At 38.1% G+C, this 24,956-nt stretch overlaps 1 protein-coding gene and 1 long non-coding RNA gene across 3 annotated transcripts; one reads left to right on the forward strand and one right to left on the reverse strand.

Moving 5' to 3' along the window:
- The first annotated feature begins 532 nt into the window (after positions 1 to 532).
- Positions 533 to 1,751, forward strand: LOC130461888 (uncharacterized). Its single transcript, XR_008921852.1, has 2 exons — positions 533 to 1,060; positions 1,286 to 1,751. It is a non-coding gene; the product is annotated as an uncharacterized lncRNA (long non-coding RNA).
- Positions 1,752 to 2,394: 643 nt separating this feature from the next.
- Positions 2,395 to 12,314, reverse strand: LOC110790324 (MACPF domain-containing protein CAD1). Of its 2 annotated transcripts, none has more exons than XM_021995104.2 (6): positions 11,803 to 12,314; positions 9,077 to 9,312; positions 6,312 to 6,507; positions 5,805 to 6,006; positions 4,517 to 4,671; positions 2,395 to 3,404 (listed from the first exon to the last, which is right to left on the reverse strand). In XM_021995104.2, exons 1-6 carry the CDS (start codon positions 12,064 to 12,066, stop codon positions 2,766 to 2,768), a joined length of 1,692 nt encoding a protein of 563 aa, XP_021850796.1. In that variant the 5' UTR covers positions 12,067 to 12,314; the 3' UTR covers positions 2,395 to 2,765. The 2 variants fall into 2 exon arrangements, with proteins under 2 accessions (XP_021850796.1, XP_021850797.1); XM_021995105.2 differs by having other exon boundaries at positions 5,823 to 6,006; positions 11,803 to 12,310.
- Between the last annotated feature and the right edge of the window lie 12,642 nt (positions 12,315 to 24,956).

A 24,956-nucleotide genomic window follows, 5' to 3' on the forward strand; every position in this document is an offset into this window, starting at 1 on the left:
CCGGATCCTATTTGAAATAATGCATGTAAAATATAATTGAACCGACCAAAATAAACCATTTATCCAAATGTCCCGTTTCAAACCCACTTACTTCAAACCAAATCCGTTCAACCCGGCCTATTTTAACCCGAAACCATTCAAACCGATACCAACTCGAACCGTAAACGGTAAACCCAAATTAAAATCAACGGTTTTTTCATGAAATGCCCCTGAGGTTTGCAATAATGCACCAAATACCCCTGCGCGTTTCAAAATTCATAGAATACCCCTATTTTTTCCAACTGTTCATAAAATACACTTGGACTTAACGTCCGTTAGTCCTCCGTTAGTATGAATTTACGTTGTTACCCTTATGTGGCTTAAATCCCATTCATCTGTATACTTTCTCTCTCTCCCACCCAACCCACCCAAACTTTCTCTCTCCTCCCACTGAACCAACACCACTCCTCACCCCGTCACCATTTTCGCCCCCGCTACCGTCGCCAACCTCAGCCAGGGTTTGACTTTCTCTGGGGCACCGTCGATGGCATCGGTGACCCGGTCAACTCTCTATCTCCTCCATTGGTGTTGTCGATGAGTGAGATTTCATCAAGGTGAGAGGCGTTGATTAAGGGGAGGAGAAGACGGCGAGAGGAGTTGATCCCGAAGCGGAGGAGAGAGAATTAGGAAAAATCGGGTTGCAGAGGAAGAGGAGCTTCCACCATCGTTGGGCGGAGATGACGGAGGAGGGACAACACCAGAAACGTCCATGGTTGGCGTGGTCATGGTGGGTGAATTCGGCGGCAATTTCGGTGGGAGAAATTAGGGTTTTGAGTCCGGGAAGTTTCGGTCCAAAATTTCGAAGCTCTCAAGTAATAAGGCGGTTTTCGGATGTTGGAAGATCGCTTTCAATATACTGCAGTTTGCTTCGGAGGAGGAACTGTCGATTGAGAATTACACTGAACGAGGTGTCATTGGTGTCACAGAAGAGGTGGTGTCGTTTGCTAGGGATGTTGCTATCATGCTATGCATCCTGAGACTTGGATTGATTTCCCTTTGCCTGAGGATGACGAGGATGAAGGTTTGATTCAACTTTCCTTCTTTATTTTTTATGTTAGTTATTCAAGTTGTGAGCTGCTAAATTGCCAATTGTGTTTTTATCTTTGGTGAAGAATTGATTTATTAGTGTGCATAGAAGTGATAGAACACTAGTGTTATAGTTGATTGAACTCCTTGCTGGTTGTGATATCGATTGCCATTTCGTTCGATACAATAATGGTGAAGAATTTATTTCTTTATTTCATAGATGAATTGTGCATCTCAAATTCCTAAACATCATTATATCATGTCTCTGAACAACACTCTGAAGCTCAATATCAGTTAAAGCTCTATTGTGAAGCTGGTGACATAAACACGATTCAGCTGCAATAGATTATCAGATGAAGGTTAAAGGCGGAATATTTGAAGTTATTACTTTGGTTTGCTGTTGGAATTGGGACTGCAAAACTAATTTGCGTTCTACTGGTGTGGTTCTTTCTATTTAAGGGTGGAAATGGCTCAAGCAAGGTAACCAAGAATGTGATGCATTGTAGTACAAGAGTGATTGTAAATGTTCATTGCAAGGGTATTATTACCGGCTTACTTTGAATTTTCAAGAGCTTTTATAGACTTTCAAATGTAATGGCAATGGCAATATAATCAGAGTTTTTGTAAAGCTACTCTGCAAATTAATCGGCTTTTTATGGAATATAATTCCTATTTATTGCTGGAAATTTGTTACAAACTGTACTACTTCATTGCTAGGAAAATTAGAAATTCAAACTAGCCGTTGAATTCAAATTCTGCAGTTTTAAAGGAGTTTAGGTATTTGGTGCAAAGAACTTTATAAATAGGTGTATATTATGCAATAACTATATATGTAGGTGTATTTTATGAATTATAAACATGACTTAACGGAGGACTAACGGAAAGTCATAATAGGGGTATTTTATGAACAGTTTGGAAAAATTAGGGGTATACTATGAATTTTGAAACGCGCAGGGGTATTTGGTGCATTATTGCAAACCTCAGGGGCATTTCATGAAAAAACCGTAAAATCAAAGACTTGTTGCACAAAAAAGTCAACAAATAAAGTTTGGACATCCAAATTAGTTGAAGATCAAACTCTAACCTTTCGTTTACCAGTTACCAACTCACCACCAATATTCATTTTTATTTTATTTTATTTTCAATGGGTTTATGAACTTTATTCGTCTCATCTTCTTCATTAGAGCCTGCATTTCGCCAAAGCTGCTTCGCCCTCCACAACCCATGCCAAACTGATGTCACCTGACGCAATTTGACTAAGAGTTGCCGCCTCACAAAATTGCAAGCTTCATATACAATATAGTTCATATTTTTGTAAACAGTCCGAAATTGACATGAAATCAAGCACCAACAAAATCAATTTACCCAAATTGGCAACTGTAATTACAACTTTCAAGTGGATTCCTATACATTATTTTCACCACGAACAGACATTTATGATTCAACAACAAATGCCCTCTTTCAAAGGAAACCCTAGAACCGAAAGAAAACAGGTCCTAGGATAGTGGCTACAATCTACATTTTAAATCCTAAAAAATCGAAAAAGTACAAAAAAGAAAAAGAAAAAAAGCTTGAGAATTGAGAACGCAGCATCACTTATTATGATGAATATACAATCAATCGAATCCAGGTGACTAAGACTACAAAAAATGATAGAGCTCGAACTGAGAAATGAACAATCACCGCAACAAAGAACTGTATCAGTAATTCAGAAGGGAATATTTGGCCCTCAGAACAATCTTCCCTTTATCGACACCAAGCTTTGCACCGGTTACTAACCAGTGACCTGGTGAATCCTGTGGCCCTTTTAACATCTCTGTCGAATCTACTAATTTTGCAAGCTTTGCTGCAGCACCGGTGCCGTCTAATCTCTTATCATCTGCACTCTGTTCGTTAGACAAACTTCCATCTGCTCTTTGCAAAGCAGAAAAATTTGAAGGGGTATGATCCCATACTGACCGTCTTATTGTGCAACCCGGTACTTTAGAAAATAGGAGTTTGAGATACAACACGCTTTTAGCACCAAAATCCCAAACTCCTAGCTGGGCTCCTGTTACAATATGTACACCAGAAAGGTCGACAATGCAGGTCTCTTTATATTCTATGGGAGCAGTGCTTACATGAGAAAAGTGTTTCCATTTAATAGGTTCAAACCAACGGCTATCTTGTTCCTCGGGTCCTTGCCATTTTTGTGCACCAATAGCCATGTGTGAGTCCCAGTGTGGTTGGAGGATTTTCGGGAGTGAAACTAGGTGCTGGAGATGGATGGCAAGCCGGTTTTGCTTCCCACCTTCAAGGCTAAGCCTCAGACCAGTAACTGGTTTACGCCCAACTGTCACCTGTTGAATTCCGTCATCGATATTTTTGCAGCGCAAATTTTAAAATGAAAAAAGAGAAACCAGTGAATATGGATACAAGAACGGTCGTATTAGCAGTCTTACACTTCTATTGTCAGTGGTATTCCATTTCTTTAACCAAAATAAAAAGAAAATGTAAATGTCAGTGGTATTCCATTTCTTTAACCAAAATACCTTCCCTCTGATATTTATATTTCATACACTTTACAATTACATGTACGTATGAAAACATTCCGTCGATCTATGAAAATTTCAGGAAATCATTTGTTATGCAGGTAAAATATACTCCCTCTGTACTCCCTCCGTATTTATTTAAGGGATACACTTGCCTTTTCCGGCCGTATTTATTTAAGAGATACACTTGCCATTTTTAGTAACTTATCAACCCCACCATCTAATTAAATAATACATCTAATATACCTTATCACCCACCATCCTATTAAACAAATAATTTCATAAACCCACCCCACCCTCCACCCACCAAAATGACATGGTCCCCACATATTTAATTATTAAAAAATCTATCCAACCCCACTTGCTTTATTATTTTATTTCATTCAATTATTCTTCTTAATACCCGTGTCCGGCCAAGTGTATCTCTTAAAAAAATACGGAGGGAGTATTTATTTAAGAGATACACTTGTTTTTTCCGGCCGTATTTATTTAAGAGATACACTTGCCATTTTTAGTAACTTATCAACCCCACCATCTAATTAAATAATATATCTACACCCCACCCCCACCCCCCACTACCTAAAATGACATGGTCTCCACTTGTTTTTCTTATTAAAATATCTACTCAACCCCACTTGTTTTATTATTTTATTTCATTCAATTCTTTTTCTTAATACACGTGCCCGACCAAGTGTATCTCTTAAATAAATACGGAGGGAGTATCATACTAATTTCTGGTCCGGCGTGATTTCTTCTTTCTATAAGCTATAAATCATATTTCTTTGTAATCAGTAATAACCACATGTTAGAAACAAGAGTAAACAAGAAATGTCAATCAGGGAATGAACCCATTTTTCAAAAAAGACTGAGCTGCTATCTGTGAACATATCATGTTAGAAAATCAAAAATAGACGAGTCACCTGCTCGGGGCTAATATAAAGCTTGGGACCCATCAAGCTGAACTGAAGTGATTGGCAAACAGGCTCTTTTCTTTGCAGATTGCTATGTTCAGGTGCCCAGATTCGAGGTATTTGAAATTCTAAAAAGTACTGTAGATCTTCAAGAGGTGGCTTGTCTGAGAAAAGCACAAATACAAGTAAGAAATGTAGACATCTAAATTACAAAGAATGATACAACAGCGCGCATGCACATAGAGATAATATTTACTAATGATTGACCACATCTTCTAGCTGAAAAACTCGCAAATGTTACAGTGAACTTTTCTATTTACAGACACAACAAACATTTGACGAGACGTGAGTCCCAGAGTAATACATAGGGATTAGGGATTCTTGGAATCTTGAACACCAAAATGTTAAGAGTTCCCTCTGGACAATTTGAATACTTTTGAACACTACAAAATAATCATTTTTATAGAGACGAGGAATTTCGTCTCAAAATAGTCCGAATCCGTCCCAAATTGATACTTAGAGACACATTTGAAACGGAAATAGGGCGTCTCTATAAAGGGCGTCTCAAATTTTTTGGGACGGAATTTTTGCAAATTCATTACAAATTTGAGACGGATTTTTTGAAACTCTATATACAATTCATCTCAATTTTAATTTAGAGACGAATTTTTAATAACCCGTCTCAAGTTAGAGATGTTTATTGTATCCGTCTCAAAATCCATCTCTAATTGATGCATAATTTTGTAATGGAAGTTGGCAAGACATGTAAAACCATAATCCAGAAGGAATAAGCAAACTGGATATCTAATGATGTAACATAATTAAATAGAGTATGGCAAGCAAAATGATAAGTTCGGCATTCACTAATGTCTAAGCACATACATTATAAAACTTTTGACTTCTCAAAGTGGAAAGTAGGAACATTAATATTGAACAGGAGTAACAATTTATCCAGATGCGAACCCAGTCTATCTCCAAACAGATTGGTTGGAAATGATAGGGACCTGGAAAAATAAACTCCTCCTGTCTTCCATAACAAACATGCAGCTAATTCTTTGCGGTACAGTACGGATACAAGGTTATGGTACACTGAGTTACTGATGACCATTACACGTATGACAAGTTGACAACAATGTAGTATAATGGAAGCATACTTTAACCACAGTTTACTCTTGTAAACTGATGAGAAAACATCTAATTAATAGAAGGAATGAAAATTAATTAGTAGAGGGAATAAAAACTAATTACCAAAAGGAATGAAATTTTGAAAATAAGTGAAAAACCAAGTATATATGACCTGTGAAGAGAACCTTACACTCCAAATACAGCTCAATAGCATGAGCTAAATGTTTTAGACCAGGTACTCCTTCAAGAAGAGAGACTATAGGTTCAAATGTCATGTCAATAACATCCGGTGCTAAGCTTACACTCTCTGCCCACTTAATGGAACTCTGTTCAAGATCGTCTCCTCCTCTTCTCCTGAAAATAACAGTAACATCCTGCAAGAACACGTTGCTTTATTACATCCTGTTATTCTGCAGCTTTAGTTTAATAACCATACTCAGAGACGCAAGGGGGCCAATAAAACCTCCTTGCCCCTCCAATAAATAAACCAGAGAGTGAGGGAGGGAGAGTGAGAGAGACACACACACTTCACCCAGTATCAATGATAACAGGGATTTCATGTGTGTGTGTGTGTGTGGTGGTGGGTGGTGTGTGGGGGAGGGGGAATAAAGCGGAATAGAGCAACTGTAATATCACAAAAGAAAAAATTACTCTATTTAAGTAAAGCAGTAATACTAGCCTTGTCCTTGTATTTCAGAGAGGGGGCACTAGGTTGGCCTTTCAAGTCTGTAAATCTCTGATCCCCAATATCTTCAATATAATTCTCAATATCCGATGCTGACAGAAGTGATGATTGGTCCTGCCGGACATAAACTACATCCCGCCCACCAATGGTTGTAGATTTTACAACATGGGTACCAAAATTTTCAATAAAACTGAAAGAATAAAAGAAAATCCAAATGAGATATCAATCAGAGAACTAATCCAGATGTTTATAAAAAAAAACAAGATATCCCAGCAGAATATAAACATTAGGAAAATCACACAAGATTATTGGTATGGCAGTGTGTCTATTTTTCTGAATTGGTTCTGATTTAAGTTGCTAAAGCACCAAAAATTCACAAGTCTTTTACAGATAATTATGCCGGTGGAACAAACAATTATCAACCATTAGGATTTATTATAGAAATTAGTCCCTCATGATCACCTAAATTAGATGTCTTTTAATCTTGTTGATACTCCATGATGAATGATACTTCTTTCTACACTAATATTATAACTGAGTTTCGATGATTACATTGGACAGCATTTTGAGAAAATGTCCGTGTTCCAAAATATTAAGAATATAAACATGTAATATCCTGCATAAAATTTACAGTTTACATTCAACATTGAACTAGACCAGAGTCTTCATTGTTTCATAGGACATTCCTTAATATGCGTCTTTCTACAGTATTTTGAGATTAAAGTTCTATTTTCTTTCCCCTTGATTGATTATCGATTTCTGGTACCCCTGCTATGTTCCTTTTCTTTTGATTTGCGGACCAATTAAAAGCTCAACCTCGAAATCTGCATGTGCTTTTAAAAGAAATGGAAGTACTATACAATACAAAAAATAGTCAATGTCCATAAGGATCCTTGACATGTCATTGAGAGAATGTTTAGTCTTATCGGTAAACATTTTCAGTGGAAAATGATTTTCTATGGAAAACAATTTTTTAGGGAAAACACAATCGTAGAATAGTTTTTGTTTGTTTGTTTTCTTACAAGAAAGTTACACAGAAAAAGAAAATAGAAGTGGAAAGGAGAGATGGATGGGAGGAGAGAAAAACAAATGTAAGGGAGTAGAGAGGAAAACGTGGCATTCCTTGTCTCCAAAAGGAAAATACATTCACCTTGGGAAGTTGTTTTCCGTATTTGGAAAGTCGTTTTCCACCCCTTTACAAAACACAGGAAAATGGGAAAATCATTTTCCGGAAAAGTAGTTTCCGTCAAAACGAAAGGAGTCTAAAAGAACTTTTCAATTAAACAGCATATAGGTTGTGCTAATGTGCTCTAAACAACATAGACGGATCCTCAGATCCCAAGGACTGTAAAATAGGTCTTAGTTTGCAAAAAACCATAAAATTGGTCACCATAAATTCAGCAGTGTAGCTTGTGGCCAATTATTATTTAGTTGACGATTAATATGCAAAGAGAACGCGGACAAAGTCCACCCCAACCCCCCAAATTATCGTTCATTATCTTGTGAACTCGCTGCTCAAGCAACTAGTCAACTTCAGAAGGTAGGGCCTTGAAGATATAACAACCAGGATAAATATCCATTTGAGGTTAATTTTTTATATTTACACTCAAGGCACAACAAAATATAAAACTCTAATGAGTTATTGGATTATGGTATAAAAATGGCATCACTACAGTATTATCATCTGGATTAGGTGACAGTAACATTGTGCAAAGAACAATTAAACATTAAAATTTCTTCGGGGAAAAAATGCTTCATGTTCTTTTCTCATTATATTAGGGCATAGATATGAGCTGAACAGCTCAGCAGCCTATGACTGAGGCAAACGAACGTGAATTACTAGGCATGTATTTTGTAGGGTGAATAGCACAAAACTCAAGTATCACATATGCCCATGAAGAATTCTGAACTTCTCTAATAGGTGCTATGGTCAGCCGCTGATAGACATAGTTTTATGATATAGTATGAAATGGGTCACAGGAAGGGAAATAAATTACCATATACCTTGTGACTTTTTGCCTGAGATGAGTTATTTAGGCCCCATTACTCGAAGCAAACTTAGCAAACTAGTTCAATTCTTTTTTGGCAACAATATGACCATTGAATCAACCTACTTTTGCAGAAGTTAGGTCAACAAGAGTAGACCCAACTTTGAGTAGCAAGAGGTAACGATAGAGAAGTAACTGACTGAAACACTAGATATAGCCACCATCAGAAAAGTCAACATTACATTTGAGCTTTATTTGACTACTTGTATAGTTGTATCATTTAATTAAAGCACTCCAAAATCATACTCCCTCTGTTTTATATCAGTTGTTCCATTTCTTTTTTCAAACTTTGACCAAAATGCAATTCACCATTTCCTGATAAATATAGAAACGAATGATAATTTGGAATCTTGTTAGATTCATTTTGATGTATATTTCAAAATATCAACTTCTTATAACTATTTTTAATAACATAAAATATTGATGGTCAAATATGTTCATTACAAACCATGACTAAGGAGTGGAACAACTACTCAAAAATAGAGGTATAGTATACGGCAAGGAAAAGAACAGACAGAGGTTTAACTTAGGAAGATAAAGTAAAAAAAGGTACACAATCAAAGTAAAGACCAGAGCCAGAATTTTGGTTAGTTGTCATGAAATTATAACGGAGAAAGAAAAACATATACCAGAGGAAATTTATGATGAATAAAAATGGAGTTCTAGAAAGCAAAGCATAAAGTTACAGAATATACAAAGTAATAAACTTGCCTTGCCAAAGCTGGAGGATCCCAAGAGTAAGGAACAGCAGCTTTAATTTCATCCTTCAAGGCTAATTGCGATTTCAATTGAAGTTTATACAAGGGTATGAAATAACCACGCATTGCAAGGGATTTGGTAGCTGCTGCATCAGCTTGCCAATTACCACTAAAATTAAACATGGCATTGAAGCTTCCAAAGGGGATACTTCCAGATAATCCTGACTTCTTATTGAAGTACTCCGACATCTGGAATCAAACAAATTTTTATCACAATTAAAATGGATATTCAGCCATAAAAGCTCTCTGTTCCAATTTTTCTCCAAATAACACCACTGCCACCAAAAAAAATACAACTTGAGAAATCTCAGCTCCGTTTAGACACAATTACTAAAAAGAAAGGAGATGCAATACATAACTAGTAAAACTCTCGGATGAAAACTATGGACCTGCTAAAAGGGTTTGCAGCAAGATTGATAGTCTTATTGCCAATTCAATGTGGCATACTGGCATACACAGAAATTACAACTCTTTAGCTAATGTTGAAGTTTTAGAGCCAGGTATATCTGATCAAAGCACTCTTGTATTCTTTGTTGTAAATGATGAAAATGTTGGGGAGGGGGAATAGATGCCTCGATTGCTGAGCAGAAGATGTCAGTTCTGAGTCTTTATTACAAAGTTTGGAATATTGATGTTGAAGGATCTCGGTGTAAGTTTATTGTGAAAACTCAAAAACATGCAAGTAGGGGCTCTGAGTGTTCGCTAAATCATACCAGGGGTTGGATATTAAAATAATACATGGTAATAAAAAGCTGAAGCACATGACTCGGCAGAGGCTGGATTATAAGTATGGGGAAAGAGCCGAGCCTCAAGCCAGATAGTGTACTAAATATAGAAGAGAAAATATAGGGGCAAAAGTCTAGAACAGCACGGTTTTGAATAAATATTCAAATAGCAAAAAAATCTCCATCCTAGAATCGAAGTCAAAGAAGCAGCTCAAGGATCAGTGTTACATATGAAATATAATTTTAACCAATCCTACTTTGTTTAACAACGAGATACTTCAGGAGTGTTACAGGATAGTAAAGTTCAGTTCTCACTAGTCAGTACTATTGATCCAGAGCTTGCAAGAGTAAGGCCAGTGCTACTATGGTAACAAGAGGAGTAGATGGAAACCTGTCAGCTTTCACTATGAATAATCAAAGAAGAGAGTATGGAGCATCAACCTGGATAAGTCAGCTGCAGATAGCTAGTGTGGTTGGTTTCACTTCTATTTTTTTTATTTTAGAAATTTTGTGAGATAGTCAATCAAGAAATTTTAGCAGCTATGAACACAAGTCAGGACTGGTTATATGCTTGAAGAAGACAAAGTCACAGATCACATCTAAAATCCAAAAGCTCGTGTTCCCGATAAGGAATTCCAGATTCCTGTGGGATGCCTACAAGATTGTTTCCAAAAATGCTTGTGAACAGAATTGAAGTGTCGCCTGGATAATCCATCATGTACGAGGGCTTGAACATAATGGAGAAATATTGATCATAATGCTCTAGTGGTGCATTAAACTATGAAGCTCCACGGAAGGAAGAACACATCCTTAAGGACACAGGCTCACAATTCAAGTGGACTTAAAGAACGCTTATGGTACCCTTGAATGGTAGCAAAGATTGCTGACTCCGAGCTCCTGTTCAGTTTATAAAATGCAATTCTGTTCAATGATGCTTGTACAATGCACATTGCCTTATCCATTAAAGGAGGACAAGACATGATCCCTTTTCACCCTCTTTGTTTGTACATGGGATGGATACGGTTACTAGAGATCCCACCTTCAAAATCCATTAAAGAAGTGACGATTTTGGCTGACAAGGTGACCCCTACTCAAGAATTCATAGTTCAGTTACTGATGCAACAAAGTAACTATTTGGATTCCTCAACTTAGTTAATATGGCATTGGTCCAAGGTAAAGCATTAGAACTTCATGATACCCAATAAGGCATTATCAGCTGTGCTTCAGTTACATTCTAGGAAACATTGGTCCAAGTTGAACAGCAATAGAAAGGGAAAAAAGAACCTTTTCAACCGTGAAAATGTAACTGTATACTTTGACAGAATCAAGAAATCATTAGTCCAGTAACTTCAGACAGGTAATAGCTTCCCCTGGAAATCATTTCGGTGTTCAATAATAAGTGAAGCCAAACACCTTATCTGCCTATTCGATAGGTGGTGTACCGTTAGTCCATGACTAAAACTACATCTAAATTTTATAACAATACACTTCCAATTTGCTCATTTCCACAGTACAATGGGATTTTAAGAATTTTCCTCAATCCACCACCCAAAAATCACAAATTACCTTATCCTTTACAGTTCATGAGCTACAAAATCTAATATTTGTCCGTGTTAAGAGAATCACAACGGAGACTAATGTAGACGGGATTCCACTGAAGGTCTTGGGCACCACCCCCAAGACTTAACCATCATTTATCTCCTCTATACAGTATTCAAGTGGACAATAATGAGGAATTCAAACAATAAGCAAGCCAATATATCACCTCCCCCCCCCCCACATCAACCAACCAACCACAGGCACTTTTAAGCATAAAAATATCAAGAAACTCGATATAATTATAAACAACAGCAATCAAAATTCAAAGAAATATCCAGATAATAATTTCACCAAAATGCAATATCAACCCAAAAAAACCTAACATTAATTAAAAAAAATGGTTGAAAAATGTCACCTCGTGAAAGTTACAAACAGGAGTAACATCCAAAGCTTTTTCCCCGGGAGAATACTGAATATCAACAGAAACATTAGGAAGAACAACATCATCTGAGATCAAAATATCCCTCTTTTGATCTTCATCAATATGAATTAATCGAGACCCAGGTGCCCCTTTACAGTATAACAGCCTAATATCTGATGTTACATCAAACCCTCTTCCAACTGCTTGAATTGCATTGCATAATGTGGTAATCAATGCATCAGATTTTGTTTCTGCCATTGAAGATTTTTGAGCAAAACAATTGATTGGTAACAAGTTTTAATTGATTGTATAAAACCCAAAATTAAACATAATATTTGCAAGAAACTGCAAAAGGATTCAGCAAATTCTGGGGATGTTGTATCTTGTATGAGTTTGATTGAATATTTGAAAGGAAGTGGGGTAGGTTGGACTTTTGAATGTCGAAAGTGTTGTTGTTGTTGTGAGCTTTTGACTGTAATAATGTTTGGTTGGCTGGCGGGGTTTACTCAAACGCGTTTTTAGTGAATGTGAAATTGTGAAGTGGAAGATTCTGCATTGACTGGTCACCTTTTCAAACCTTCAATCTTCAACATAAATTCTCAATCCCTCCTAACTTCTTTGCCTCCTAATGTGAACAATTTAGATATACCATATCAAGTTAAGTTTCATGAATTGATCCCAGATGAAAATTTGAATAATATAACATTTTTGGGCACAAATTTTTCAGAAAAATCGATTTACGATAATCTATTGTGTGGCGTTCTAAAGAAGGAAGGTTACTTTTATTGACTTTATTATTTTTCTTTATTGTAGTTATAGGTTGCCTTATTTTCAAGACTATTAGCTCAAATGGTAGAGAAATGTAAATATTATGCATGGTGTGGGTTCAAGCCCCACATAGCATACAAACTATATTACACTTGTGTATTGGTGTCAGGCCCGGTGGAGGCCCTGTGCATCATGGTCAACAGCATATGGCCTCCAAAATTTGAAGGGCCCAATATTTCAGAGCCCACTTTAAGTATGTACAAGGAAAAAAAACTAGTAAAAGTTGTTGTAATTCAGCCAGCGTGATTCACTTAACTTCATCTCCTCCATTAACGCAATAAATGGATTCCAAGCAATCAATTTTCAACTCCTTGTATTCTTCTCCAATCAATAATTATTCATTGTTTCAATATTATTTCAATTCCAATAATCTTCAATCCTTCCCTATTCTAATCACACTTTCCAAACATTTTTAATTCTTCAATCTTCATCTCAATTAACAATGGCATTTTTGTTAACAATGGAAGAATATTCGATATTTTCGCAATTAATCATCTGCATTCTTATACCAAACGGCTAGATTATTTACCCATTATGGCATGTTTGGATACAAGAATTTCATTTGAAATTCTGGATTTGGCCCAATTCACTTGTTTGGAAAGACATAGAATTTGGAATCGGATTTGAGTCAAATCCAAGCGAAAAAAAAAATAAGCCCACATTAGTGAATTTGAAATTCCAAGTCAAGTGATGTAATTTCAATTCCTTTCTTCATCCTCAACTTGTTTTCTCTCTCCTCTTAAAAGCCAGAAAGCTTTCTCCTCTAGTAAGTTGGCCGCCACCACCGCTTCCGCAACCAGATCTCCGCCACCCTCTCCCATATCTTGCAATCAACTTTATCCTTCACCCACCTCCATAACTGCTATTTGCACCCTCCCGATCGACGACCATAACCGTCGATTATTTCTCTTCTCTCTCCACTAAATTCTAAGAATCCACCGCCGCCGCCACCATCAGCACCACCACCACCACCTCCGACTCCTTGCCTTCATACTCTACGACCGCCTTTCAAGACTATCACCTACGTAACCAACACATCCACCGCAAGCGCAACTTCACCACCATGGATGAAGAGATTAGCAATCGTCCTTCGCCGACGTCAGATTCGTCGTTCCTTCACCGCCGGAGCTAGTTTAATTGTTCGGTTTTCTAATTTTTATATCCAATTTTCAATTAGAACATATCCTATTTTATCTAAAAAAGTAGCAATTGTATTTGTTGTCAATCACTTTTGGTTAATTATTTTGGAAACACGATCGACGACAATCAACATCTGCATTTTATTTGTTTTCAATTACTTTTCTAGTTTCTAGATCCATATGGAAGTTTTATCAAGTTGTAATTATTACTGTGCAATTGTTTTGGAATTTTGTTTAATTTTTGTACTTCCTAAGTTGAAACAAACGCTTAAAAAATAATTGATACAGTTACTTTCCAAACACTAGTAGAATTGAAATTCCGGAAAACTATTAGTGTTTGCCAAACACTTAATTTGGAATTCAATTTCATAATTTCAATTTTTACATTTGAAATACTGGATTTCAAATGAATTCATGTTACCAAACACTGCCTTAAGTATTTCTAACCTTCTTCTCTTCCAATTCATCAAATTCATTCAAGAAATAAAAAATCAAATTGGGGATTTCCTCTCTTCAATTCATAATTACAATTCTTAATTTTCAATTAGTCATTTATAATGCTATATTTTCTGGGAATTTGGAGGGAATGGGATTTGAAAAGTGTTGAAGAACAATAATTAACAAATTTGTAGGGGTGATTTCGTATTCCAGAGATTACAAACTTAATTTGTTCTTGTTTTTGTTTGACTGTATTGTTGATATCATTTTGGATGTTTGTTGTTGGAATTTAATTTGATCTTGTTTTTGTTTGACTGTATTGTTGATATCATTTTGGATGTTTGTTGTTGCAATTTCGAATGGAAGTAGTTGGGCGGTGTTGGAGGTGCTCCCATGGCAACCATGGAGAAAGAGAAGAAAGAAGTGGGAGATGTAAAATAATAGAGGAAAAGAAAATAAACCGCTCCCATTCGGTCTTCTGGGTCTTTTTGGTGACTCTAACAATCACCATCGCCAAAGACCCAAACAATCACCACCGTTGACGACTAACACTCATTTATTGCACCACCGATGTCTGCGTCTGCAACCACCACCAGACTTGCTGCCGCCACATCTGCACTTTCCGCCTCTCGTTGTTGCCACTATCAACCATCATGGTCCTTCTCCTTTCATGGCGGAGAAATCAGGAATAAGAGGGAATATTCCATTGTTGAAAGGAAGATGGGTTTGGGAAAGAGATGGAGAGGTGTGTGATTTTAGGGGCGACTTCAATTGTCGAGAGTAAGAGAGAGAAAAAAGGACTGGAATTGGGGAAGATGGGATTGAAAATGAAGTGCAGGTTTTCTCTGATGATGAGCTTAAATTGAGAATAATCTGGATAATTTCTTGCTTAATTACTTCATTAGCTCGGCATAATCTGGTGAAGAAGATGGTGAATCAATGTCTGAAGTTAATAGAAGATATAATTCGACACAATTAAACTGTAATGAGAGCAGGGGCATATGGGGAAAGAATCGGAAAACATTGGGGCATATGCTGAAAGCCTCAGAAATCAGTGGGGCATGTGGTGAAATAAAAATTTTATGAAATACAGGGGTATATGGTGAAAAAAGTTTCTAACGGTCACTTAACGGCAGGGTAAGTTATGCAAGAAAATGAAACCTCAGGGGTATATGGTGAATAACTGAAACTGCGAGGGTATTTGTTCAATAAAATCAAACATCGGGGGTATTTCATGAAAAATCCGTAATTATTAAACTCTTGATTAGGTCCTTATTCATTTAAGGTTAATAACTTGATTAGAAGTAATTAATAAGGTCAAATAATTTGTAGATTCTTAAGCCTTGATTAGTTGTTGCAAATATTTATGTGATGCATATTTTTCTGCTAACTTGCTAAGTGGGCCATTCTTTAAAAATGAATGAGTGAATGGCATATTGCAAATATATTGTTTTACAGGTTGTGGAAAGTGACTAGTATGGCGCAAATAGGATAGTAAATATGGTATGCGTACCATTAATTTGAATGCAAAATATGGTCTAATGCACCATGGTTTTATTTAAATATGGTCTACGTACCATCAATTTGTTGTAATTAGTTTTAATTATTGCAAATCCTATTTGATGAAAATGGCGCCTCCCTTGGTGAAATTCAAGAACGGAGTTTCCAATCCATTTTCAAGACGAAGTTTGAAGTTGAAGCTTCAAGATAAAGTTGGGCCATACTAGATCACATTTAAATCTTATGCATGTTTTAAGATATTTATTGCTTTAAATATGTCTTGATATTCTGCATGAGATTGTGGCTTGATTATGTTGCATGATTAAGGATTTTAATTAGTTCACTTAAAATTTAACCAACATAGTAAGAGCCTTAAGTTCCAAACTTTAAAATTGAGTTAAAAGGTGTCATTCAAGAATAACACTTATTTCTCACCTTTTCCGCCAAAGCGAGGTGTTACTTATTGATTTTAAAGGGGTAAGGTACACATTAGTTGTGAGCACATGTTGATTTTGGTTGAACTCAACGATATAAGTAAGGGGCCCTTTTATGTCGTGGCAAATGGGATAGGTATACCTAATAAGTTCTTAGACATATCTGTCAACCAAGAGTAGTTTCTAGACTATTAGCAAAGGATTTTCTTACCTAAAATATTTTAGAATTAAGACAAGCCAAAGCATGCTTAGTCCTTTAATGATTTTGAGGATCTTGGATTTATTTTATTCACACCTGCCAAAACACAAAAGCTCGAATAAAATGCTTAATAAAATTTGAATTATGCATGTTTTCTAGAATTTAAGTTAAGATCATGAATGAATGGTTATTTATTTGTTTATTCTTTTCAGTTGTAGTTTTGATTATGGCAAACAACAATTCATTCAACATTCGATCAATTCTCGAAAAGGAGAAGTTGAACGGGAAAAACTTCCTTGACTGGCAAAGGAACTTGCAAATAGTTCTTATGCATGCAGGAAGCAAAAGAGTATGTCCTAGAAGAGGCGATGCCCGAAATCGCTGGCAACGGGGTCACCCGGCCAGCCCTCAATCGTTGGTTTGATACCAAAAAGGATGTCAAATGTTTAATGCTTGCATCCACGATTGCAGATCTACAGAAAACGTTTATCAACTCAGATGCTTTCACGATCATCAGTGAGTTGAAGAACATGTTCCAAGATCTGGCTCGAGTCGAAAGATTCAAGACTCATAGGCAAATTCTTGACACCAAGCTCAGGAAAGTCGAGCCCGTAAGTCCACATGTTCGCAAGATGATTGGATTAATTGAGAATATTAGTAGGATGGATCAACAGTTCTGTCAAGAAATGGTTGTAGACACCATCCTCTACTCTCTTCATAGCGGGTTTGATAAGTTTAAACTGAATTACAACATGAATAGTATGGACAAAACACTCACTGAGCTTTACGGTATGTTGAAGACCACTGAAAAGACGCTCAAAAGTGATAAGCAATATGTGCTTATGATGCGTGGGGGAAAGTTCAAGAAATCTGGTAAGAAGAGGAATGTTAAGAAAGGTGGCAAGAAAGCCAGCCCATCTAAGCAAACTGGAAACGCTAATTATGAAAAGAAGAAGGTAAGACAACCACTTCTGAATCTGAATGCTTATACTGTGAGAAGAAGGGGCATTGGAAGAGAGATTTCTTGAAGCTAAAGGAAGATTAGAAGAATGAAACTGTCGTTCCAGCTTTAGGTATTTTCGTTATAGACTGTAAACTTTCTATTTCAACTTCTTGGGTATTAAATACAGGTTTTGGCTCACACTTATTTTCCAATCCACAGGGACTAAGAAGAAGTAGAAGATTAAGCAAGGGTGAAGTCGACCTACGAGTGGGAAATGGAGCAAGGATTGTTGCATTAGCTGTAGGGACTTATTATTTTGAAGGAAATATGTCCTTCACCCAAGGTGCATTAGTCTAATAGCAAGGTTCAGATTAATTATGAATAACTAATTCAGTGAGATCAAGTGATCGGAACAACTAGGTGGAGCAATGCTTCCGATCAGTGAGTTCTAATCCTTCTTAGGCTCACAACTTACTCGTTACTGAACCTACAAGGTCACACCAATGACAGGAAACACATCACCAGATTAAATGAATCGAAAATTCATTTAATGGAATTTCAGGAAATTAGTTTGGAAAATATAATTATACGATTAAACATTGGATTGTGAAATAGTATATCGTATTGCTATATTCGTAAGCTAGGCAAGATGAATAATCGTATCGTACGACATTGGATCGTCAAGTAAGGAACGATAAATAAATTATCGTAAGATAATTAAATCACAACACGAAAGTGAAGGAAATATGTCCTTCATCCAAGGTGCATTAGTCCAATACCAAGGTTCAGATTAATTACGAACAATAATTTAGTGAGATCAAGTGATCAGAAAAGCTGGCTGGAGCAATTCTTCTGATCAGTGAGTTCTAATTTATATTAGGCTCACAACTTACTCTTGACTGAACCTATAAGGTTACACCATTGGCATGTAATAGATCACCAGATTAAATGAATCGGAAATTAATTTAATAGCTTTTCGGGAAATTAGTTCGGAAAACATAATTATACGATTAAACATTGGATCGTGAAATCGTATATCGTATTACGTATATTCGTAAGCTAGGCAAGATGAATAATCGTATCGTACGATATTGGATCGTCAAGTACGAAACGATAAATAAATTGTCGAAGGATAGTTTAATCGCAATACGAAAACAACCCACAAGCCGGAGGGCACAAGCGCAAGGCCCATGGGCGCAGCGTGCATGGCCATGCAGCGCTGGCCCATAGGCCTCGCTGCGGTGTGGCGCACGCGGACAAAAGCACAAGGCAAGCAACAGCAGCTAGCGGCCCGCGGCCTAGCTAGCTGTGTGCGTGTGTAATGTCATGGGCTTGCTGGCCGGCCAATGGCCTTAGGCCTTGGTTGGTTGGCCTGCTTATTGTCTAGTTTATTTTAATAACCTAAGTACATGTTTTTTCCAACACACAATTCAGATTGTACACACAATCCTAGGAGAAAAGAGAAACCCTAATTCTCTCTTTGCCTCCATGAAGGTGTTCTTCCCAAAAGAAAAAATATCTTGACTGACTTCTAAGCCATTGATCTCAAGACGGATCCGAACGTGTTGGTGAACCAAGTAGAGGAACGACATCTAGAGTTCTTGTTCGTGTTTGTGGTACGTTGAATCTAGGGAAAACACGCTACAAATGTAAGTCTGCTTGATCTGTACTTTATACTTGGTTCCTGGCTTTGGGGATTTTTCCGCTGCGTTAATATATTTTTAACTGTATTCCCCAACAGAAAGAAACCCACGAGCCGGAGCGCACAAGCGCAAGGCCCATGGGAGCAATGCGCATGGCATACAACGCTGGTCCATAGACCTCGCTGTTGTGTGGCGCGCGCGGTCAAAGCACAAGGAAGCACAGCAAGCACGCGGCCCGTGACCCAGCTTGTTGTGTGCGTGCCTATGCCCTTCGTGGGATTTCGGGCCGACCAATGGCCTTAGGCCTTGGTCGGTTGGCTTGCTTAATGTTTAGATTATTTTAATAACCTAAACACATGTTTTTCATACACACAATTCAGATTGTACACACAACCGTAGAAGAAAATTGAAACCCTAATTCTACTTTGCCTTCCAAGTGTGTTCTTCCCAAAAACCAAAAGAACCTTGATCGAGATCTAAGCTATCAACAATCAAGGCGGATCTGCACTGTAGGTGAACCAAGTAGAGGAACTACAATTGGAGTTCTTGTTCGTGTTCGTTGACAAAGAGGAAAACACGCTTCAAACGTATTTATTGCTTAATCTGTATACATGATTCCTGGTTTTGGGGTTATTCCGCTATCATGTTATGTATTTAACTTCAAACCCCTTCATATTTTTCGTTGCCCTATGGGCTAGTTTTGGAACTAGAAGAGTATTTCCATGTTCCAAGTATTACTAAAAACATCATTTATGTTTCTTGCTTAGATGCTAAGGGATTTAACTTTCAAATAAAAGACAATAGCTGTTTGTTTTATTTTAAAGAGATGTTTTATGGATCTGCAAAATTAGTCAATGGACTTTATGGGTTATGTAGACACCTACTTTTGTCCCCATTCCCGAAAGGGAAGGTTCGATGATGAAAGCATAAATCTCCACTTGACAACGCATCTCCTATAAAATAACGAATCTCGATCACCCCTTTTCATTTCACCCGAAACCTGCTATTTATAGAAACCTGCTATTTATGGAAACCTGCTAAAAATAGTAACTGCCGTAATGGGTAGTTGTTAAAAGTGGCAAGTCATAAAAGATAGAAACCTGTCAGAATTAGGTGTTGCACTCCAACATAAATCCTAAATAAGATAGAAATTACGAGAGAATCCTATTCCTAATATGATTCGAAAGTAAGAGTTACGTATTAATTAAAATCCTAACGAGCCTAGAGTTCGTAACGGGCCCAGACGCATTCCGTCACAAGGTTAATACGCACTAAAAGACTCGATTAAGTCTCAAATACTCCGGATTCTAGGAATCCGAATCTGACTAAGAAAATAGCCCAGATCCTATTTTCAACGCCTGGCTCTGGGCGCCGAAATCTTCGGCGCCCAGGCCTGGGTGCTGAAATTACCTGGGACGTGTTCTTTCCTAATTCCTCGTGGATTAGAGCTCTACAATTCTATCTTTCCACGAACTCTTTTCTATAAATATAGCCCAAGTTCGACGTGAAAAAAGGACACAATTATTATTCTGAGTATTGACTCTGAACCCCTAAGCCTAAGCCTCACGCTGCAAAACTGATCACGCGTTCTGTCGCAATCAATCCATAAATCGAACAGAACGTATCCCGTCCCATAATTTGAGATTCGTTAAATAAAAGGAGAAATAGCAAAGTCAAAGTGGTTAGTTTTCTGAGAACTGTGACGCACCTCTCAAGGGTGCGTCGTAATGTGTCCCTTTTCCATGGTTTAATTGCTTTCCTTGCCCTTTTATGAACTGTTAAACTAATTAAATCTGATTGTTCTATCACGCCTAATAAAGATAATATGTTGGGAAATTGGATTATCATGCTAGGTCCCTTAATACAATCTAAATCAGATAATCGCGCTCGATCTAGTACTATATGTTGCATATTGTAAAAACCAACTCATATTAGTTTAATAGTTAACGCATGTCCCTTCAATTATTTATGCTGAGCTAGTAAGGATATCCTGCCTCTAGAGTTATCGAAGAGCGAGTACTCCTCTCGGTAGTTACAGTCCCCCGAACCCTCAATCTCTACCTTGCGGGTGTATGTTGAGAGATCCCCACACCAGGGATCACAAGGGAACCTACGGCCGTCGTGGTCAAACATAATTGCACTCCCTTTATGTCACGATAATCGGGTTTTGTCAGTTTTTCTCATTGTTGTTAAAAACTGAATGGCGACTCCTATATTACTAGTCAATGGCGACTCCTATATTACACCCAATTGACTAGTAATATAGGAGTCGCCATTCAGTTTTTAACGACAATGAGAAAAACTGACAAGACCCGGTTATCGTGACATAAAGGGAGTGCAATTATGTTTGACCACGACGGCCGTAGGTTCCCTTGTGATCCCTGTTGTGGGGATCTCTCAACATACACCCGCAAGGTAGAGATTGAGGGTTCAGGGGACTGTAACTACCGAGAGGAGTACTTCGCTCGTCGATAACTCCAGAGGCAGGATATCCTTACTAGCTCAGCATAAATAATTGAAGGGACATGCGTTAACTATTAAACTAATCTGAGTTGATTTTAGCAATATGCAACATATAATACTAATTCGATCGTGATTATCTGATTTAAATAGTATTAAGGGACCTAGCATGATAATCCAATTTCCCAAAAATATTATATTTGTTAGGCGTGATAGAACAATCAGATTCATTTAATTTAACAGTTCATAAAAAGGGCGAGGAAAGCAGTTAAATCATCGAAAAGGGACACATTACGACGCACCCTTGAGAGGTGCGTCACGGTTCTCAGAAAACTAACCACTTTGACTTTGCTATTTCTCCTTTTTATTGAACGAATCTCAATTATGGGACATGATACGTTCTGTTCGATTTATGGATCGATTGCGACAGAACGCGTGAACAATTTCGCAGCGTGAGGCTTAGGCTAAGGGTTGGAGTCAATACTCAGAATATAATTATGTGTTGTGTGTGTTTCTTTCATGTCGAATTTAGGGGTCTATTTATAGGGAAGAGTTCATGGAAAGATAGAATTGCAGAGTTCTAATCCACAAAGAATTAGGAAAAAACACGTACCCAGGTATTTTCAGCGCCCAGGCCTGGGCGCCGAAGATTTCGGCGCCCAGAGCCAGGCGTTGAAAATAGGGTCTGGGCTGTTTTCTTTAGTCAGATTTGGATTCCTGAAATCCGTAGAGTTTGAGACTTAATCGAGTCTTTTAGCGCGAATGCGTCTGGGCCCGTTACGAACTCTAGGCTCGTTAGGATTTTAATTAATACGTAACTCTTATTTCCGAATCATATTAGGAATAGGATTCTCGCAGTTTCCTATCTCATTTAGGATTTATGTTGGAATACAACACCTAATTCTGACAGGTTTCTATCCTTTATGATTTGCCACTTTTAGAAGCTACCTTTTACGGCAGTTACTATTTTTAGCAGGTTTCTATAAATAGCAGGTTTCGGGTGAAATGAAAAGGGGAATTGAGATTCGTTCATTTTATAGGAGATGCGTTGTCAAGTGGAGATTTATGCTTTCATCATCGAACCTTTCCCTTTCGGGAATGGGGACAAAAGTAGGTGTCTACAGTTAGCCCCCACTTTGACTGAGTCTTGGAGTAAGACGATGGTCAAAGTATTAGACGGAGTGCGTCACACAAGCCATGGTGTATGTGACCTGTTTTGCGAGGGTCTCACGAGCCCCCGAGTGATAACATTTGACTTAAGGGTCATCACTTGAAGTGTCGACATATCCCTCACGTGTCATTGGGATTTGTCAACTGATAGTATAGAAACTTCCTCACTTTGTCATTGGAAGGATCTAAAGGTGCGTAGAAACTCCCTCACTTTGTCATTGGGAGTAGCTACAGATGTTTTCGAAATCAAAGCTATAAAGTGTAATTGGGCCTGGCTAAGCCCAATCACGAGGTAAAAGTGTTTTTAAAAGATTCTCATTTTCAGGGCTAGCTAAACGAGAAAACCCCCTTGTTTTTATGGGACGTAAAACGAAGGAAAATCCAGCACATCGCTCTTTTTTGGAAAAAACGGAAAACCAATCCTTTTAATTTTGGAAAAGGGAAAACTAGAAAAAGTTATCGCTGCAGCGACTAAGGACCTGCACGGTTAGTGATGCAGAACCCGCCGGCTAAAGATGGCGAGCCTGTCCGCTAAGGGTGGACACCCCGTCCGATAGAAGTGGACGAATCTGTTTTTGAAATTTTTGAAAATAAGGACCTACGCGGTTTGTGACGTAGACCCCGCCGGCTAAAGATGGCGAACCTGTCCGCTAAGGGTGGACACCCCGTCCGATAGAAGTGGATGAATCTATTTTGAAATTTGTTTTGCTTTTTTTAAAATAAGGACCTACGTGGTTTGTGACGTAGACCCCGCCGGCTGAAGATGGCGAGCCTGTTTTAATTTTGAAGACTTTATTTTTGTCGAAAACTGAGGACCTGCGCGGCTAGTGACGCAGACCCCGCCCGCTGAGGGTGGGCGAGCCCTGTCCGCTGAGGGTGGACGTCCCTGAATTCGTTTTTTTTTTTTTTCCGATTTGGGAACTCGCGCGGTTTTTGACGCGATCTTGCCGACTGAAGATGGGCAAGTTCCTATTTCTTTGGTTCTTTGTGATTTCTTTTGAGAATTTCTTTTTATTCATTCTTGCAAGAGCGAATTCTTTCGAGGGATGCTCGAATTTAGTTGTAACCTGAACGTGGGCTGGCAACGTGTTCAGACGGATCTTTGTCTTGCGACCGTCCGCTTTCGTGATTTTGAGCTAGTCTTTACGGCTCGACTTAGTCTTTGATCAGAGGACCGTGCACAAGTGTCAGTGACGTCCTTTCGATGAGGTCGAACCTGTTGTTTTTTTTTGAGATATCCAAACATGATATGGTGTATGGCGCAGTCCGGGAATGTGATTTTGATTGCGCGCTCCTCGTTGGAGTCTATTTTTTCGCGAGCCCCCAAGCACTGGGCTCGTCGGTTGTTTTTTGCATCTTGTAATCATGTTCGGGGTCATGCTCGTATGTGCGAGCGACCTTTTATAGTGGTGTGCTACTTTAGCGAAGCCGTGGAGTGCGACTTTAGTTTTCAGGCGACATCCGGATTTAGCTTGGCCCGGATTAATCCTTTGACAGAAAAACATTTTTTATTTGGAAAACCAATGACTTGACGACACATTTTTGGTGTTTCGAAGAATGACCATGATATTTAACTTGTTTTTTTTTTTGAAAAGTGTACATAAGCATTTTTTGAGACGAGTCTAAGTTTCGACCAAGTTTTAATGTTATATATATTTTTTCTTGCTTATTTGGGAGCTAAAGGTGCTTTGGGCTTGATCCTACTTGCAATAGGGCCTCGTGTTTAGTAACACAGTCTTAAGTCCTTTCCTGTTGCGTGCTTTGTGAAATCTAGTCCTTGGGCTGCATTTTCAGCGCCCAAAGCCAGGCGTTAAACATTTCGGCGCCCAGCCGTGGGCGCTGAAAGTCTTTTCCTGGTGATTTTTGACTTTCGGATTTCCTAACACGTTTCCGAATGGGATCAGGATGTCATTGGGTGCGTTCAGCTATATATAGGGGCTAGATACGTCCTTATTTTCCACCACTCTCAAATTCTTTCTTTCCTTTTTGCTGTGCTTTAATTACTCATTGCTTTTGCCATGTCGATCCCTACTTTCTCACTCCAACGGACTGTTAGGCGTTGGCTACGGGCCCTTACTCCTACAGAAAAAGTTTTGTTAAAAGAATACCACTTAGAGGCACTTTTAGGCTTACAACAAATTAATATTGATTATAACTTTCTGCATGCTGCCCTAAGCTTTTGGGACTCTGATCATCATGTTTTTGCCTTTCGGGGCAACGAAATATGTCCTTTGCCCGATGAATTTGCTGCAATCCTTGGTTATCCTACTAATGCTACTCCTGTTACCCCTGGCACTATTGAAGAGGGTAAACCAACCATAAGGGCTTTCCTAGGACTAGATGATAACATGTTTGCTGAAATTGTTGTAGATGATAAGGTTAACTTGGCAAAAC

The sequence above is a fragment of the Spinacia oleracea genome, chromosome 5 (assembly GCF_020520425.1).
Source record: "Spinacia oleracea cultivar Varoflay chromosome 5, BTI_SOV_V1, whole genome shotgun sequence".
In the NCBI taxonomy this organism is placed as follows: Eukaryota; Viridiplantae; Streptophyta; class Magnoliopsida; order Caryophyllales; family Amaranthaceae; genus Spinacia; species Spinacia oleracea.

Excerpts from the sequence above, each read along its gene's own strand:
- LOC110790324 (XM_021995104.2), bottom strand. The coding sequence starts at position 12,066 with ATGGCAGAAACAAAATCTGATGCATTGATTACCACATTATGCAATGCA. Across the intron at positions 6,508-9,076 it reads GATCCTCCAGCTTTGGCAAG|TTTTATTGAAAATTTTGGTA; the intron begins GCAAGTTTATTA and ends TTATTCTTTCAG. Across the intron at positions 4,672-5,804 it reads GTGTAAGGTTCTCTTCACAG|ACAAGCCACCTCTTGAAGAT; the intron begins GTCATATATACT and ends TGCTTTTCTCAG.